The sequence below is a fragment of the Salvelinus fontinalis genome, chromosome 41 (genome assembly GCF_029448725.1).
Source record: "Salvelinus fontinalis isolate EN_2023a chromosome 41, ASM2944872v1, whole genome shotgun sequence".
Lineage (NCBI taxonomy): Eukaryota > Metazoa > Chordata > Actinopteri > Salmoniformes > Salmonidae > Salvelinus > Salvelinus fontinalis.
The window spans coordinates 20,004,508-20,022,622 of record NC_074705.1 but is presented as its reverse complement, the minus strand read 5'-3'; the positions used below and the strand labels follow the sequence as shown (position 1 = coordinate 20,022,622).

Sequence of the window (18,115 nt, the reverse complement as noted above, 5' to 3'; positions counted from 1 at the left end):
AAGTTCAGGTCTCAAGCAAGGTTACTCATCACGCAAGTGAACTGTGGAGTTAGAACTGTGGAGTCACTGAATTGTACTGTGTTGAACAATATGATCTGAGCACTCACCTCAGATCGGCATAGTTTGAGAGAAAGAACAAACTCACTGATCTAGACAGGCTCATTATAGAGCTACTTAATGATGGTCAGTTTGGCTGCCGCCGCTCCTTTGATTTCCTATATACTTACACGATTTCTGTGATTGAAGACTTCAATTAGCGCCAGCTCTGGGTTTTGTAGCCCAAAAAGCAAAAGGTTGTCATTTTTAATTACCTAATTTGTTCTCAGCAAGGCCCCAGAGAAGCCAGGAACGCAAGCCACCTGAGAGCGTTTCGGGAGTGATTGAAATGTGATCTCTCGCGAGCTATAAGCACAGGTTACGCATGAGCGCCCACAATATTGTCTCGGCTATCCAGCTCTTCCCACCTAATGTAACGAACGCACTCGGGGAAAAAAAACACGGATTGCGTTCAATTTAGAGCACCACTTATAGTTGTGAGGAAGATCCAATAAGCTTGCTCAATGAGGCGAGTCCTATTATCCGCCCGGCAACATGACACCCGCGATCCGGCTACGGAGATGGGACAGTCCACCGCCGCCATCACTATAGAGTGTGTCTGACTGAGACAAGGAAAAACTCAGAAGTAACCCACTCGGCACAAACTGGTTGAATCAACATTGTTTCAACGTAATTTGTCAACGTATTGTGGATTCTATGTGGGAAATACATTGGATTTGAAAACAGTAATCAACTGAATTATTTTTATTTTTATGTATTTCTTTTTTCAGGGCGTGATCAGCTTTAATATTGCAGATAGATTGTGGCTTCTATCAATTTCCAATCCCCCATATATGTTTTGTAAACATATACATTACCAGTCAAAAGTTTGGACAAAACTACTCATTCAAGAGTTTTTCAAATTTTTTACTATTATCTACATTGTAGAATAATAGTAAAGACATCAGAACTATGAAATAACACATATGGAATCATGTAGTAACCAAACAAGTGTTAAACAAATCAAAATATATTTTATACGTGAGATCCTTCAAAGTAGACACCCTTTGCCTTCATGACCGTTTTTCACAGTCTTGGCATTCTCTCAACCAGCTTCACCTGGAATGCTTTTCCAACTGTCTTGAAGGAGTTCCCACATATGCTGAACACTTATTGGTTGCTTTTCCTTCACTCTGCTGTCCAACTCATCCCAAACCATCTCAATTAGGTAGAGGTCGGGTGATTGTGGAGGGCAGGTCATCTGAGGCAGCACTCCATCACTTTCCTTCTCGATCAAATAGCACTTACACAGCCTGGAGGTATGTTGGGTCATTGTTCCGTTGAAAAACAAATGATAGTCACACTAAGCACACACCAGATGGGATGGCATATCGCTGAAAAATGCTGTGGTAGCCATGCCGGTTAAGTGTTCCTTGAATTCTAAATAAATCACTGACATTGTCACCAGCAAAGCACCCCCACACCATCATACCACCTCCTCCATGCTTCACGGTGGGAACCACAAATGCGTAGATCATCCATTCACCTACTGTGCTTCTCACAAAGACACAGCGGTTGGAACCAAAAATCTCACATTTGACTCATCAGACCAAAGGACAGATTTCCGCCGTTCTAATGTCCTTTGCTCTAATGTCTACTGTTTCTCTTATTATTATTGGTATCCTTTAGTAGTGGTCTTTGGAGCAATATGACTATGAAGGCCTCACAGTCTCCTCTGAAAAGGTGATGTTGAGATGTGTGATGCTTGAACTCTGAAGCATTTATTTGGACTGCAATTTCAAAGTTCTTGAGCTCTTTCAAAGTTCTCCAAATTTTCCGGATTGACTGACCTTCATGTCTTAAAGTAATGATGGACTGTTGTTTCTCTTTGTTTATTTGAGCTCTTCGTGCCTTAATAAGGACTTGGTCTTAACAAAAAGGGCTATTTTCTGTATACCACCCCTACCTTGTCACAACACAACTGATTGGCTCAAACGAATTAAGAATAAATTCTACAAATTAACTTTTAACAAGGCACAAATATGAATTGAAATGCATTCCAGGTGACTACCTCATGAAGCTCGTTTAGAGGATGCCAAGACTGTGCAAAGCTGTCATCAAGGCAAAACGTGGCTACTTTGAAGAATCTCAAATATACAATACCCGTTTAACACTTTTTTGGTTACGTCATGATTTCATATGTATTATTTCATAGTTGTGATGTCTTCACTATTATTCTACAATGTAAAAAAAATTGTAAAAATAAAGAAAAACACTTTAATTAGTTTTTGTGTCCAAACTTTTGATTGGTACTGTATGTATTATTTTACATATATACACTACCGTCAGGACAACAGTTTTCAGCTGTGCTGGCATAATTGCAAAATAGTTTTAGAATGATCAATTAGTGTTTTAAAATTATACACTTGGATTAGCTAACACAACATGCCATTGGAACACAGGAGTGATGGTTGCTGATAATGGACCTCTCTACACCTATGTAGATATTCCATAAAAAAATCCAGCTTCAATAGTCATTTACAACAGTTACAATGTCTACACTGTATTTCTGATAAATTTGATGTTATTTTAATGGACAATTTTTAAAAAGGTTTTATTCAATAACAAGGCCACTTCTAAGTGACCCCAAACTTTTGAAAGGTAGTGTATATCCCCTATCTACGCAAAAGTGAAGACTCGCTCTATCACAACTCCTGCATGCAGACACACATGGGCTCTGGCATTTGCAACCATTTTCCTTACTCACTCATTTAACGCATCACACTTTTCCAATCAAACAGGCACCCCATCTTCCTACACAACCACACTCCTCTCACAAATAGACCCATACATACCCACATACTGTGCCTTTTTAGGTTCTCAGTTTGTCGAGTTTTTATTTCGGGCTTTGGGTACTTTTGTGTTCCAGTTCCTTATATTTTCGGATTTATTATTTCATGAATTGTCCTATATTTGATCTATTTATAAATACTATAAATAAAAATAGAATACAAATTATTTTACAACATTCTCTAACTGAACTATAGTTTTGGCAAGTTAGTTAGGACATCTACTTTGTGCATGACACAAGTAATTTTTCCAGCAATTGTTTACAAACAGAATATTTCACTTATAATTCACTATACCACAATTCCAGTGGGTCAGAAGTTTACATACACTACATTGACTGTGCCTTTAAACAATTGGAAAATTCCAGAAAATGATGTCATGGCTTTAGAAGCTTCTGATAGGCTAATTGACATCATTTGAGTCAATTGGAGGTGTACCTGTGGATGTATTTCAAGGCCTACCTTCAAACTCAGTGCCTCTTTGCTTAACATCATGAGAAAATCTAAAGAAATCAGCCAAGACCTCAGAAAATAATTTGTAGACTTCCACAAGTCTGGTTCATCCATGGGAGCAATTTCCAAATGCCTGAAGGTACCACGTTCATCTGTACAAACAATAGTACGCAAGTATAAACACCATGGGACCACACAGCCGTCATACCGCTCCGGAAGGAGACGCGTTCTGTCTCCTAGAGATTAACGTACTTTGGTGCGAAAAGCGCAAATCAATCCCAGAACAACAGCAAAGGACCTTGTGAAGATTCTGGAGTAAACAGGTACAGAAGTATCTATATCCACAGTGAAACCAGTCCTATATCAACATAACCTGAAAGGGCACTCAGCAAGGAGAAGCCACTGCTCCAAAACCACCATAAAAAAGCCAGACTACGGTTTGCAACTGCACATGGGGACAAAGATGGTACTTTTTGGAGAAATGTCCTCTGGTTTGATTAAACAAAAATATAACTCTTTGGCCATAATGACCATTGTTATGTTTGGAGGAAAAAGGGGGAGGCTTGCAAGCCTAAGAACACCATCCCAACCATGAAGCACGGGGGTGGCAGCATCATGTTGTGGGGGTGCTTTGCTGCAGGAGGGACTGGTGCACTTCACAAAATAGATGGCATCATGAGGTAGGAAAATTCTGTGGATATATTGAAGCAACATCTCAAGACATCAGTCAGGAAGTTAAAGCTTGATCGCAAGCATACTTCTAAAGTTGTGGCAAAATGGCTTAAGGATAACAAAGTAAAGGTATTGGAGTGGCCATCACAAGCCCTGACTTCAATCCTATAGAAAATGTGTGAGCAGAACTGAAAAAGCGTGTCTGAGCAAGGAGGAATGGGCCAAAATTCACCCAACTTATTGTGGGAAGCTTGTGGAAGGCTACCCAAAACGTTTGACCCAAGTTAAACAATTTAAAGGCAATGCTACCAAATACTAATTGAGTGTATGTAAACTTCTGACCCACTGGGAATGTGTTGAAAGAAATACAATCTGAAATAATTCATTCTCTCTACTATTATTCTGACATTTCACATTCTTTAAACAAAGTGGTGATCCTAACTGACCTAAGACAGGGAATTTTTACTTGGATTAAATGTCAGGAATTGTGAAAAACTGAGTATAAATGTATTTGGCTAAGGTGTATGTAAACTTCCGTCTTCAACTGTATATCAAGTATGGATTCTCTCAACAACTTGTTCTCACTTTTAAGTTCATTAACGTCAGCTTCAATAACATTGACTGTACCATTCAGCTTTTCAGTTTCTTTTTCCAGTGTTGCGCCTTTCTCATCACTCATTTCAATTTCATCTTCACCTCGTGTATCTTTACGGACTAAATCGAGTACGCCTAATTTGTAATTTAGGGATTTTAGCAGTTTGGTTTCCACGCTCACTGTACATGGTGGTGAAAATATGTCATCTGTGTCAATTGAAGAGTCTCTTATTGGATTTTTTTTGTTTTAAAAGTTGGTTCTCCATTTCTTACGTTTATACCCTCCGCCATGTTTTGGTTTTGACTGCGTTGGTAGTGTTAGTCAATAAAATTCTCCAGCCTTACAAGTTGTTTTGAGTTATTTTCCAGTTTTGATGTTGTTGTTCACGAGTGAGCAGATCTGCGTAGAAGTATTATTATTTGGTCAGTTAATTAACATTAATTTCTAAGCTTTTTCACAAGGCATTCTGAACCGCCATCTTCAGGCCGCCATCTTTCAGTCTGCCACCAACGGAAATTGTTTTTTTAAGGCTGACATTTCAACCAAAGGATTATGTCACAATGGTAATCAAATTTCAAGATCGACAAACCTTATATGTTGCATTTGTACCTTTAAAACAATGTCAGATTTTCAATGTTATATCCACTATCAGAAAAAAATAACAATAGCCTGGGTAGATTGATTAGATTGAAGGCCATTTGTTTAAAATGCCCACACACACACCTTCATATAGAGTCGAGGCCAAAAGTTTGAGAATGAAAGTTTGCTGCTTCAGTGACTTTAGATATTTTTTTCGGATGTTACTATGGAATACTGAAGTATAATTACAAGCATTTCATAAGTGACAAAGGCTTTTACTGACAGTTACATGAAGTTGATGCAAAGAGTCAATATTTGCAGTGTTGACTCTTCTTTTTCAAAACCTCTGCAATCTGCCCTGGCATGCTGTCAATTAACTTCTGGGCCACATCCTGACTGATGGCAGCCCATTATTGCATAATCAATGCTTGGAGTTTGTCAGAATTTGTGAGGTTTTGTTTGTCCACCCGCCTCTTGAGGATTGACCACAAGTTCTCAATGGGATTAAGGTCTGGGTAGTTTCCTGGCCATGGACCCAAAATATCGATGTTTTGTTCCCCGAGCCACTTAGTTATCACTTTTGCCTTATGGCAGGGTGCTCCATCATGCTGGAAAAGGCATTGTTCGTCACCAAACTGTTCCTGGATGGTAGGGAGAAGTTGCTCTCAGAGGATGTGTTGGTACCATTCTTTATTCATGGCTGTGTTCTTAGGCAAAATTGTGAGTGAGCCCACTCCCTTGGCTGAGAAGCAACCCCACACATGAATGGTCTCAGGAAGCTTTACTGTTGGCATGACACAGGACTGATTGTAGCGCTCACCTTGTCTTCTCCGGACAAGCTTTTTTCCGGATTCCCCAAACAATCGGAAAGGGGATTCATCAGAGAAAATGACTTTACCCCCAGTCCTCAGCTGTCCAATCCCTGTACCTATTGCAGAATATCAGTCTGTCCCTGATGTTTTTCCTGGAGGGAAGTGGCTTCTTTGCAGCCCTTCTTGACACCAGGCCATCCTCCAAAGTCTTTGCCTCACTGTGCATGCAGATGCACTCACACCTGCCTGATGCCATTCCTGAGCAAGCTCTGTACTGGTGGTGCCGCGATTCCGCAGCTGAATCAACTTTAGGAGACGGTCCTGGCGCTTGCTGGACTTTCTTGGGCACCCTGAAAACTTCTTCACAACAATTGAACTGCTCTCCTTGAAGATCTTGATGATCCGATAAATGGTTTATTTAGGTGCAATCTTACTGGCAGCAGTATCCTTGCCTGTGAAGCCCTTTTTGTGCAAAGCAATGATGACGGCACATGTTTCCTTGCAGGTAACCATGATTGACAGAGGAAGAACAATGATTCCAAGCACCACCCTCCTTTTGAAGCTTCCAGTCTGTTATTCGAACTCAATCAGCATGACAGAGTGATCTCCAGCCTTGTCCTCGTCAACACTCACACCTGTGTTAACGAGAGAATCACTCGACATGATGTCAGCTGGTCCTTTTGTGGCAAGGCTGAAATGCAGTGGAAATGTTTTTTTTTGTGATTCAGTTCATTTGCATGGCAAAGAGGGACTTTGCAATTAATTGCAATTCATCTGATCACTCTTCATAACATTCTGGAGTATATGCAAATTGCCATCATACAAAATGAGGCAGCAGACTTTGAAAATTTATATTTGTGTCATTCTCAAAACCTTTGGCCACGACTGTACACACAATCCGCCCATCTATAAATATGTACATATGTTTCACATTTTGTTATATTACAGCCTTATTTTAAAATGTATTAAATATATTTTTTCCTTATCAATCTACATGCAATACCCCATAATGACAAAGCAAAAAATTGTTTTTTAGAAATGTTAACAATTTAAAAAATTTATTTAAAAAAGATCACATTTACATAAGTATTCAGACCCTTGAGCGCCTTTGGCAGCTTTGAGTCATCTTGGAAATAACGCTACAAGCTTTGCACACCTGTATTTGGGGAGTTTCTCCTATTCTTCTCTGCAGATCCTCTCAAGCTCTGCCAGGTTGGATGAGGAGCTTTGCTGCACAGCTATTTTCAGGTCTCTCCAGTAATGTTCGATCGGGTTCAAGTCCGGGCTCTAGATGGGCCACTCAAGGACATTGAGACTTGTCCCGAAGCCACTCCTGCATTGTCTTGGCCGTGTGCTTAGGGTCGTTGTCCTGTTGGAAGGTGGATCTTCGCCCCAGTCTGAGGTCCTGAGCTCTCTAGAGCAGGTTTTCATCAAGGATCTCTCTGTACTTTTCTCGGGTTAATCTTTCCCTTGATCCTGACTAGTCTCCCAGTCCCTGCCGCTGAAAATATCCCCACAGCATGATGCTGCCACCACCATGCAACCACCATAAGGATGGTGCCAGGTTTCCTCCAGAGTTCACATTTGGTTTCATCAGACCAGAGAATCTTGTTTCTCATGGTCTGAGAGTATTTAGGTGACTTTTTGCAAACTCTAGTGGGCTGTCATGTGCCTTTTACTGAGGAGTGACTTCCACCTGGCAACTCTATCATAAAGGCCTGATTGGTGGAGTGCTGCAGAGATTGTTGTCGTTCTGGAAGGTTCTCCCATCTCCATAGAGGAACTTTGGAGCTCTGTCAGAGTAACCATCAGGTTCTTGTTCGCCTCCCTGACCAAGGCCCTTCTCACCCGATTGCTCGGTTTGGCCAGGCGGCCAGCTCTTGGTGGTTCCAAATTTGTTGGTACCCTTTCCCAGATCTGTGCCACGACACAATCCTGTCTCGGAGCTCTACGGACAGTTGCTTCGACCTCATGGTTTGGTTTTTGCTCTGACATGCACTGTCAACTGTTGAACCTTATATAGGCAGGTGTGTGCCTTTCCAGATCATGTCCAATCAATTGAATTTACCACAGGTGGACTCCAGTCAAGTTGTAGAAACATCTCATGGATGATCAATGGAAACAGGATGCACCTCAGCTTCCTTTCGAGTCTCATAGCAAAGGGTCTGAATACTTATGTAAATACGGTATCTGCTTTTTATTTGTAATACTTGTTTTTACTTTGTCATTATGGGGTATTGTGTGTACATTGATTAGGGAAAACATTATTTAATCCATTTTAGAATAAGGCTGTAACGTATCAAAAAGTGGAAAAAGGGAAGGGGTCTTAATACTTTCTGAGTGCGCTAGATGTAACCACATGGACTTGGATGAAATATCTCATCCAAGTCTGTGTGGTACCACCTTCTTAAAATACCAAATCTGCGGCACAACCTCTTCCAGGTCCTTATACTTATAATAATATGGTTATTTTGTTCTAAAAGAGAAAGGATTTCCTTTTTACTAAAGCCTTTTCTAAAGTATAGTTTCACCAGTCATCTAACTCAGGCATTTCAAATAACAGCATCAGGGAACCAGGGAGGCATGGAATTAATCAGCAAAAACCTCTACTTTAATCTTGAGCTATAACTGTGACTTTATTCACAAAATGCTGCCTATATTATATTGATGTATTGCTACTTTTTTTTTCAAAATACTAGCACTTTATTCTCATAATATTGCCACCTTATTCCCCAAAATGTTGACTTTATTCTCTAAGTTTTTCAAGTTTTTAACGTACTATACTTGCAAAAACAGTACCACCACCCATTATTTTTTTCTCTTCACTTAGCCTTAATACTCTTCTTTACAAAAATGCGCTAGAATCCTGTTTAAATAGTATTTTTTATTTGATACTTGGGAACCTAACCGCAAAAGTAATTTTTATGTACACTACGTCATCACGCACTTTATACGCAGCAAGTCAATTTGATGGAAACACATCTCTAGTGGGAACATGTGCATATAGTTTTTATGCGGATTTTAGAATATTTGCATGAAAATCTGTCGCCAATTGGATGGAAACCTAGCTAAGGTTACTATAAACAATGTATTATGTAATCATTTAAAATCTGAATGTTCAATGTGGCGTGCATAGCTCATCGCAGGTCTGTGGGGATCTTCACAATTGCTGTATCTCGATTTGGCATTGATCATGTAACGTAATCTCAACTGCAATACAGGTCATTTGCACAGTGATATCACATTCATCTGTTGTATAAATTAACAAAATGTCTGACATGGTATACCCATTTGAACTTTGCTGTGCTTTTAAACGGTTGAAAGTGCAGTGATATACATTTAGGTGACAACTAAACCAAAAATCCATTTTAGAATGTGGATGTGCTTTTAGATGGTTGAACGGATAGTGAGAACACATTGGAAATTCAACAAACTTTGAGGGGGGGGGAGGGGGGGGGTTAGGTTGTAATCTCATTTATCAACGTCAACCAAAAATTACCCAGTTATCCACGAAAAAAAAGGTGATGTGCCCAGTGGAAACTTTCTAAGAGGGAGGAAAGACGAAGATTAACCTATGAGCCCTAAGGAGGGGAACACTAAGTAGAACGGAGGGAAGGAAACCCCTCTAAAGAGCCCAAAGTAAGGCGCTCCAAAGAAGCAGATACTATATGTGGTCCTAATGGAATTTGAAGTATAGTCACTCGTGCCCTAAGAAGTGAACTAGATCTTAGGAGACAATAAGTGAAAGACTAAAGAAAGAAACACCCAAAGTAATGTAAACTATGTAAAGCCCCAAGTAACATAAATACAAGGTCCTTCTGGACTTTGAAGTGTAGTCATTTGTGTGTTTTACTCGGTCTGTAACACAGCTTGTCCCAAAGTGTGTATAATCTTCCCCAAGCCTCAGAATGATATATGAAACTATATATTCAACCAACTAGTTGTGTAAAAACATATTTAGAAGTTTATTTGAGGTGGGAATCATTGCATCAGTCAGTTTGTCAGTCAGTACAGAGTTGGTCTATAATGGAGTAAACCGCGATACAGCTACGCCGGCTAGTATTAGCATTGACATTATCATGCAGACAGTGTGGCTAGTCTAGCGTACCCTTCCATCTCAGACTCCGACATTATCATCAAAGCGAGCGATAGAGGAAGCGGCAGAGGGCTGGCCTCCCGCTGATTGGCTGGTGGATAGGGGTCAACCCAGCAGGGTGGCCTCCTCCTCTTCTGATTGGCCGGCTGAAAAGAAAACACCGCCAGTGAAGAGGCTGGGTCATTTGAGGCTGATACCCATCAGCTACACCTGTCCTTTCCTCACCCTTTCCAATTGAAACAACTTTTAAATGCAACTGGAGTTGTAGCCTTTTCAAACTCATCATTGTTCAGACGACCTTCAGAAATAAGTTTGATTTAGGTCGATTTTTGCACCATTTGTTTGTGATTGATTACAATCAAATACACTGCATGATCAAAACATGAATTAGTTCAACTATATGTGTTTGTGTGTGTATATGTATGCGTTTTTGTGCATTTTTGTCTATATGTTTGTGTGAACAAGGGAGCATGAGTTCCCCCCCCCCCCCCCCCCCCATATCTCCCAACCTTTCTTCTTCTCCAAGTCTTTGAAATTGAAATGATAAAGGAGATTAAACATGTATTATCTCGGCTACTTAGTATGTTGCTGATTTGCTCTTTTGATGTCTCTGTGCCTAGCATGGGTCTCCCATTAACTGAGCTGTTTTCAATGAGGCTCACTGATTTGGGGTTGGACTGTATCGGATCAGGGACTTGAGAGAGAATGGTGTTCGATTGGTAAGCATATCAATGTCAATCTTGTCTGAGAGAGAGAGAGAGAGAGAGATTCTGTCTCAGCTCAACCTGGGGCACAGTAGTACAGAATAAAACACATGCTATTGATATTGCTTGGTCGTTTCAATAGCCTGAAGCTTGGAAAGTGTTGATATTCATATACAGTGGGGTCCCTTGATAAAGATGAGCAATAATGATACAAATACCTAGTTATGCAATTTTATATACACATATACTAATACAATTGCTTAGAGAAAGATATTTTGTTTAACAAGTCATATTTTTTTCTCAAAAAGGAAGAGGTCCAAATTATTGTAAATAAAGTAGTCACACGTATAGTATTTGGTCCCATATTCCAAACCCTCAATCACTATGTCAAGCTTGTGACTACATTTGTTGGATGCATTTTCTGTTCATTTTGGTTTTGTTTCAGAAAATGTTGTGCCCAATTGAAGTTAATGGTAAATAAAAGTTTATTGTGAATACGGATAGAACGTTTCTGAACACTTCTACATTAATTTGGATGCTACCATGGTTACAGATAATCCTGACTGAATTGTGAATAATGATGAGTGATGAAGTTGAAGTGTGCGGGATGTGTGTGGAGGGTTTGTGTGTGCGTGTGTGTGCATGTGTATGTGCCTGTTTAGGCGCAGGTGCAACTGTTTGAGAGAGCGAGAGACATACAGAGAGTGATTGAGAGTAGACAGAGAAATGGACTGTGCAGTCAGAACAGATAAACACAGTTGTAATATAGAGCTGTCACCGGCAAGTCAGTAAGCTGACTATCAGCCAGCAGTCTGGCATGGCTCTCCTTTCACTGCTGTGAGATGACACCTGGTGTTGATTGCATGGCAGTATGGCAGTGACACAATTCATTGGCTACATACTGGACAGTAACACCTCAAAATCCATCTGTATATGTTTTGTGGAAGACGACTTCTCGTCAAGATGTTTTGCTCTGTCCTTTTCTTATCGTTCCTTAGGTATTTCTCCCCCACTATGGATCTGTATCCGTACATTCGTACATACGTTAATCACACGGAATATCTCAGACACCACTAGCTCAATTTTGACAAAACTTGGGTGAATGATGTGTCTTGCCATAGAGATCCATAATTTACAAACTAATTGGCCCGGGGGGAGGTGGGGTAGTGTTCTGGCTACACACAGAGTTCTGGTTCAATAGGGAAGAATACAACTACTGCTGTCAGCCAGGCTAACCAGTTAGTGTTTACCCTGTCGTTCTAGACCTATCTACCACTGTTAGCCTAGTTAACCAGCTAGGATCAAAGGCTAAATGCTACCTACTACTGTTAGCCTGGATAAACAGTTAAGCTTGGTTGACTTCCTACACATGCTAGATACCACTATTAGCCTGGTTAACCAGCTAGGCTAGGATGGCTAGCTAAATGCTAGCTCAATGTTAGCCTGGTTAACTAGCTAGGATGACAGGCTAAATGCTAGCTACCATTGTTAGCTTGGATACCCGTCTACCTGTCCCTTGGAAGACTGCACAGTGACACTACAGTGTCCCCATTTCCCCTCTATTAAGGACAAGACAGTCCAACACGAACATTGACCGTGCACGGTAAATCACTTGGTGTTGATGAACGGTGGCGAATCAACATGTAGGATCTTTTGGAAATTGGGAAAAAATTGTGTCCGATATTCTATGGTCAGAGGCAATCGGATGAGCACTCTCTGCACAACCACTGTGCACGGCGGACATTCGTGTTGATCTGCATTGTTATTACGTCAACAACAATCTTAATTTCAAGAGAGAGGTTGGGGAAGGTTACAGTGCTAATTTCCTGTGTGCATATTGTTTCCCTGCCGTTGTTTTGCTCTCCGATGTGTAATTTGATGAAGATCTCCTTACCACCTTTGTCTTGTTCCTATAGTTCCTCCCGTGCTGTCGATACTACAGCAGTCATTCAATGCCACAGCAGACTACCAGGAGTCAGTGACTTTCACCTGCGTCACATCGGGATCCCCCGACCCCGATGTCACCTGGCACAGGTACAGTTATCCCCCCTACACACTATGTCATGGTTGTGTTCATTAAGCACAAAACGGAAGAACACAGGTGTGAGGCACAACCTGCTCCGTCAATAAGAAACGCTGGTTTTCGTTTTTCCCATTGCGAAACGTTTTTGCTCCCTACCTTGTGACCTAATAAACATGATTGATGTTTCCTATTCATACATTCTATATGCTTGTGGCTTGGCGAGCCAGATGCAATCCAGCCATTCTTTGACCAAACTATTAGCCAACCAGACCACTAGCTCCACCACATTTGGGGTATGTTTGATTTATATTACGGCGATGTCACCAACTCTGGTTTATCTATCACTGTTACAGATTAGTGGCTCCTTCAATGTTCTAAATGGCGCACACACACACTTCACAAGCCAATGCTGTCGACAGACACTGTAAACGATGACATGGAGGTGACACTGTGACATGTCCTTCTAGAGTGAGCCGCCACCTGTACCGTGTGTCACATTAGTCACACCTGCAACAGTAACATATGTCACATCTTACACACTCATTCCCTCATTCATACAACAGCCGTTGCATATGTCCTGAACCTGAGTGACACACTCATTAGCATGTTCTTAGAAGCTATAATAACAGGGTTGTGTTCATTTGGCACCAAATGGAAGAAAACAGTCTGAAACAAGGAGCAACAATTTGGGCAGATTTTTTCTCCATTGCAAAATTTGACCAGTATTTGTTTTAGCAAAATAATCCTGCAGAATGGGATTTGAATGTTTAGTCCATAATGTTGCTTGACCGGTGGTTAGGCGATTAGCTGGACAAAAGTAGGATACATGAAAAGTGCAATACTGTTACTGTGTGTAAGTGCAGGTTTTCAGTGAATCGTAATCTGCATTTGTGGCGCAGGAAAATTCTCAGCAACAAAAGAGTGATCAAATTAACATTTGTTAACTGTGTAGAGTTAATGACAGTGAAGAGGCGACTCCGGGATGCTGTCCTTCTAGGCAGAGTTCCACTGTCCAGTGTCTGTGTTCTTTTGCCCATCTTAATCTTTTTATTGGCCAGTCTGAGATATGGCTTTTTCTTTGCAACTCTGCCTAGAAGACCAGCATCCCGGAGTCGTCTCTTCACTGTTGACGTTGAGACTGATGTTTTGCGGGTACTATATAATGAAGCTGCCAGTTGAGTACTTTTTCAAACTAGACACTCAAATGTACTTGTCTTCTTACTTGGTTGTGCACCGGGGTCTCCCACTCCTCTTTCTATTCTGGTTAGAGCCAGTTTGCTCTGTTCTGTGAAGGGAGTAGTACACAGCGTTGTACGAGATCTTCAGTTTTGGCAATTTCTCACATGGTATAGCCTTCATTTCTTTGAACAAGAATAGACTGACGAGTTTAAGAAGAAAGGCCTTTGTTTCTGGCCATTTTAAGCCTGTAATTGAACCCACAAATGCTGATGCTCCAGATACTCAACTAGTCTAAAGAAGGCCAGTTTTATTGCTTCTTAAATCAAAACAGTTTAAGTTGTGCTAACATAATTGCAAAAAAGGTTTTCTAATGATCAATTAGCCTTTTAAAATTATAAACTTGGATTAGCTAAACAGAATGTGACATTGGAACACAGGAGTGATGGTTGCTGATAATAGGCCTCTGTACGCCTATGTAGATATTCCATTAAAAAGCAGCCGTTTCCAACTACAATAGTCATTAGCAATGTCTACACTGTATTTCTGATTAATTTGATGTTATTTTAATAGATAAAAAAATTGACTTCTTTCAAAAACAAGGACATTTCTAAGTGACCCCAAACTTTTGAACGGTGGCGTATGTCAGAGCGGCATTAAACTAAGATACAGTGGCATAGAATAGAATACAGTATATACATATGAGATGAGTAATGCAAGATACGGAGACATTAAAGTGGCTAGTGATCCATTTCCTTAAAGTGGCAAGTGTTTCCTAATCTATGTCTATAGGCAGAAGTCTCTGATGTGCTGGAGATGGCTGTTTATCAGTCAGTAGTGTAGTATAGAATACAGTATATACATTTGAAGTCAGAAGTTTACGTACACCTTAGCCAAATACATTTAAACTGTTTTTCACAATTCCTCACATTAAAAAATTCCCTGTCTTAGGTCAGTTAAGCTCACCACTGTATTTTAATAATGTGAAATGTCAGAATAATAGTAGAGCGAATGATTTATTTCATGTTTTATTTCTTTCATCGCATTCCCAGTGGGTCAGAAGTTTACATACACTCAATTAGTATTTGGTAGCATTGCCTTTAAATTGTTTAACTTGGGTCAAACGTTTCGAGTAGCCTTCCACAAGCTTCCCGCAATAAGTTGGGTGAATTTTGTGGAGTGGTTGAAAAACGAGTTTATGACTCCAACATAAGTGTATGTAAACTTCCGACTTCAACTGTACATGTGAGATGGGTGATGCAATATGTAAACACAATTTAAAAGTGACTACGTAGAATAGTGTGGAGTGCAGTTTATACATTTGAGATGAGTAATGCTAGATACGGAATCATTATTAAAGTGGCTAGTGATCCATTTCTCAAACAGTGGCCAGTGATTCCTAATCTATGTCTGCAGGCAACTGCCTCTGATGTGCTAGCGATGGCTGTTTTGCAGTCTGATAACCTTGAGATAGAAGCTGTTTTTCAGTCTCTCGGTCCCATCTTTGATGCACCTGTACTGACCTCGCTTTCTGGATGATAGTGGGGTGAACAGGCAGTGGCTTGGGTGTTTGATGTTCTTCCTATGGTATCGGGTGCTGTAGGTGTCCAGGAGGGCGGGAAGTTTGCCCCCGGTAATGCGTTGGGCAGACTGCATCACCCTCTGGAGAGCTTTGCGGTTTTTGGTGGTGCAGTTGCCGTACCAGGCAATGATACAGCCTGACCGAGTGCTCTCAATTGTGCATCTGTTAAAGTTTGCAAGGGTTTTAGGTGTTAAGCCACATTTCTTTAGCCTCCTGAGGTTGAAGAGGTGCTGTTGCGCCTTCTTCACCACACTGTGTGGGTTGACCACTTCAGTTTGAAAACCAAGGCCCAACGTGGGAAAGGCTGGGGGCGAGAAACACAGATCTGGAAAGAGAGAGGGGGGTTGTTGTCTTCCTGTAAAGAGGGCAGAACAAACGCCAAAAAGTTACAGGTGTAATGTAATAATTGGAGTGGCTAGAGATACTTGAGGAGAGATTTGGGAATCTTACGGAGGTATCCCAAATGTACTTTCATATATATACTGCTCGATCAAACACTAATACAGTTGTGTGGAAGAGATGTTGTGTACGTGTCAAAGTTCATTTTCAACTTTCAGAAGAAAAGTCTAAACTGTGCCATGCATATAACCTTTGGAGTGGCTGTGGGAAGGCTTTTGACTTGACATTGTTTTTGTTCCTCCGCCTCAAATTCACTCTTGTAATAGCTTTTCTATCAATGGGAGATATGGCGTTATAATTGGCCATGTAATTACAGAAAGCAATTGAAATGTTAAATCTATGTTTATCCTGTGAAAATGATATCTCGATGTGCCTCGCCTTGCAATACTGGCTTGTCTAATTGCTCCATGTAGACTGTCACACTGTATTGAGCTCAAACAAATGGTTTAGAAAGCTCTGGTTTTTAACCATCCTGAGATCACGTCATCGTACACTCTTAGAAAAAAAGATGCTATCAAGGGTTCTTCGGCTGTTCACTCTTTGAAGTACCCTTTTTGGTTGCAGGTAAAACCCTTTTGGGCTCCGTGTAAAACCCAGGGTTCTGTAAGGAACCAAAAAGGGTTCTACCTGGAACCAAAATGGTTTCTCCTATGGGAACAGCTGAATAACCCTTTTGGTACCTTTTTGTCTAAGAGTGCACTGTCCTCTCTGTTCCACCTTGAACACTACTCCACACAACTCAACCCTGACCGTAACTCCACCCTGACTGCAGCTTCACCCTAACACTTTGATCATCACTCCACACGCCGACCACAGGTCATCACTGACTGTCAAGTTGTCTAGGTGTTAGAATTATTTCAGCTCTGCCCAAACTTGAAAACGGCTTGCTCAACCCGTGAAGGATGCAAAGGGACAACTCAATTCCTTTCCAGTGTTTTATTATGGTTTTGATGCCATTTGTTGAAACGTTGAATAGAGTAGTTGAATGACAGAGGAATAAGGAATAGGAATAGGTTGATGACCTTAAACAGAGAATAAACACGCATTTTACAGAATAAACAATGCATGACACAGCAACAAAGCATGGCTTTGAATAAAGTAAACGTTTAAACAATTTAATCTAGCACTTCAAGCAATTACTTCTGCAGTCAGAAAATATCCACAACAAAAGAAGTCACCACTCCTACCAGAGTTAAACATGTAAATTGTGCTAAGCACTGGATGCAACATAATAAATAATTTCAAACATTACATACCAGTTGCGTCTTTAGGGTTGAACAATGAGCTGTTTGTATGTTGAGAACCCAAGCAAAGCTAAGCCCAAACATTTTATACCCATGCTTATCTGCCAGGTGTGCATGTAAAAGTAGTCCCTCCAGAAATCCTGGCTCAATTTTTTAGTTCCATCCGTGTTTTGGGATATCTGCCCTCTTGAGGCCTGGAGTTCTTTAAAGGAAGAGCTGCCATTGTGCTCATGTTTTGACTGTTCTGTTTTTTTGACGCAACACTGACCACAACTCAACTCTGACCACAACTCAACTCAACACTGACCACAACTCAACTCTGACTACAACTCTACTATGACCGTTGTGTCCTCTTCATCAACATCTGTAATCTGACCACTGTGCCGCCATAACCATAACCCCAAGACTGCACTACTAACCATTCTGGTAGGAAAGAGCTAGAGAACACCTTTCTCTTCTTCTTTCGCTCACTCCTCCCCCTTCCCCTCCTCCCTCAGTTACATTTCCTGTTGTGGTGTTTCCACCTGGCTGGCTGGCTGTGCCTGCTTTCAGTCATTCATAGACTCTGATACGGTCAGTGTAATTTCCTGTGCATAGACCAGCTTGTACGTACACACACACACACACACACACACACACACACACACACACACACACACACACACACACACACACACACACACACACACACACACACACACACACACACACACACACACACACACACACACACACACACACACACACACACACCGTTCTTAATTTCCTCCCTGGCTCCCTCCAGCCTTATTACTATACTTCAATGTTTCTCCCAGTCCACTTTCAATTATCCTCCCTCTCTCTTGCTCTCTCTTTCCTTGAGAGATGTAGTTTTAACACCATTATAATGTGTATG

At 40.9% G+C, this 18,115-nt stretch overlaps 1 protein-coding gene across 1 annotated transcript in view; it reads left to right on the top strand.

Moving 5' to 3' along the window:
• Nucleotides 1–18,115, top strand: part of LOC129840288 (neural cell adhesion molecule 2-like) — a gene marked incomplete in the record, with an annotated part of 385,919 nt that overhangs the window by 300,107 nt on the left and 67,697 nt on the right. The window contains 1 exon segment of the mRNA XM_055908054.1: nt 12,713–12,830. Coding sequence (XP_055764029.1) covers nt 12,713–12,830 — 118 coding nt within the window.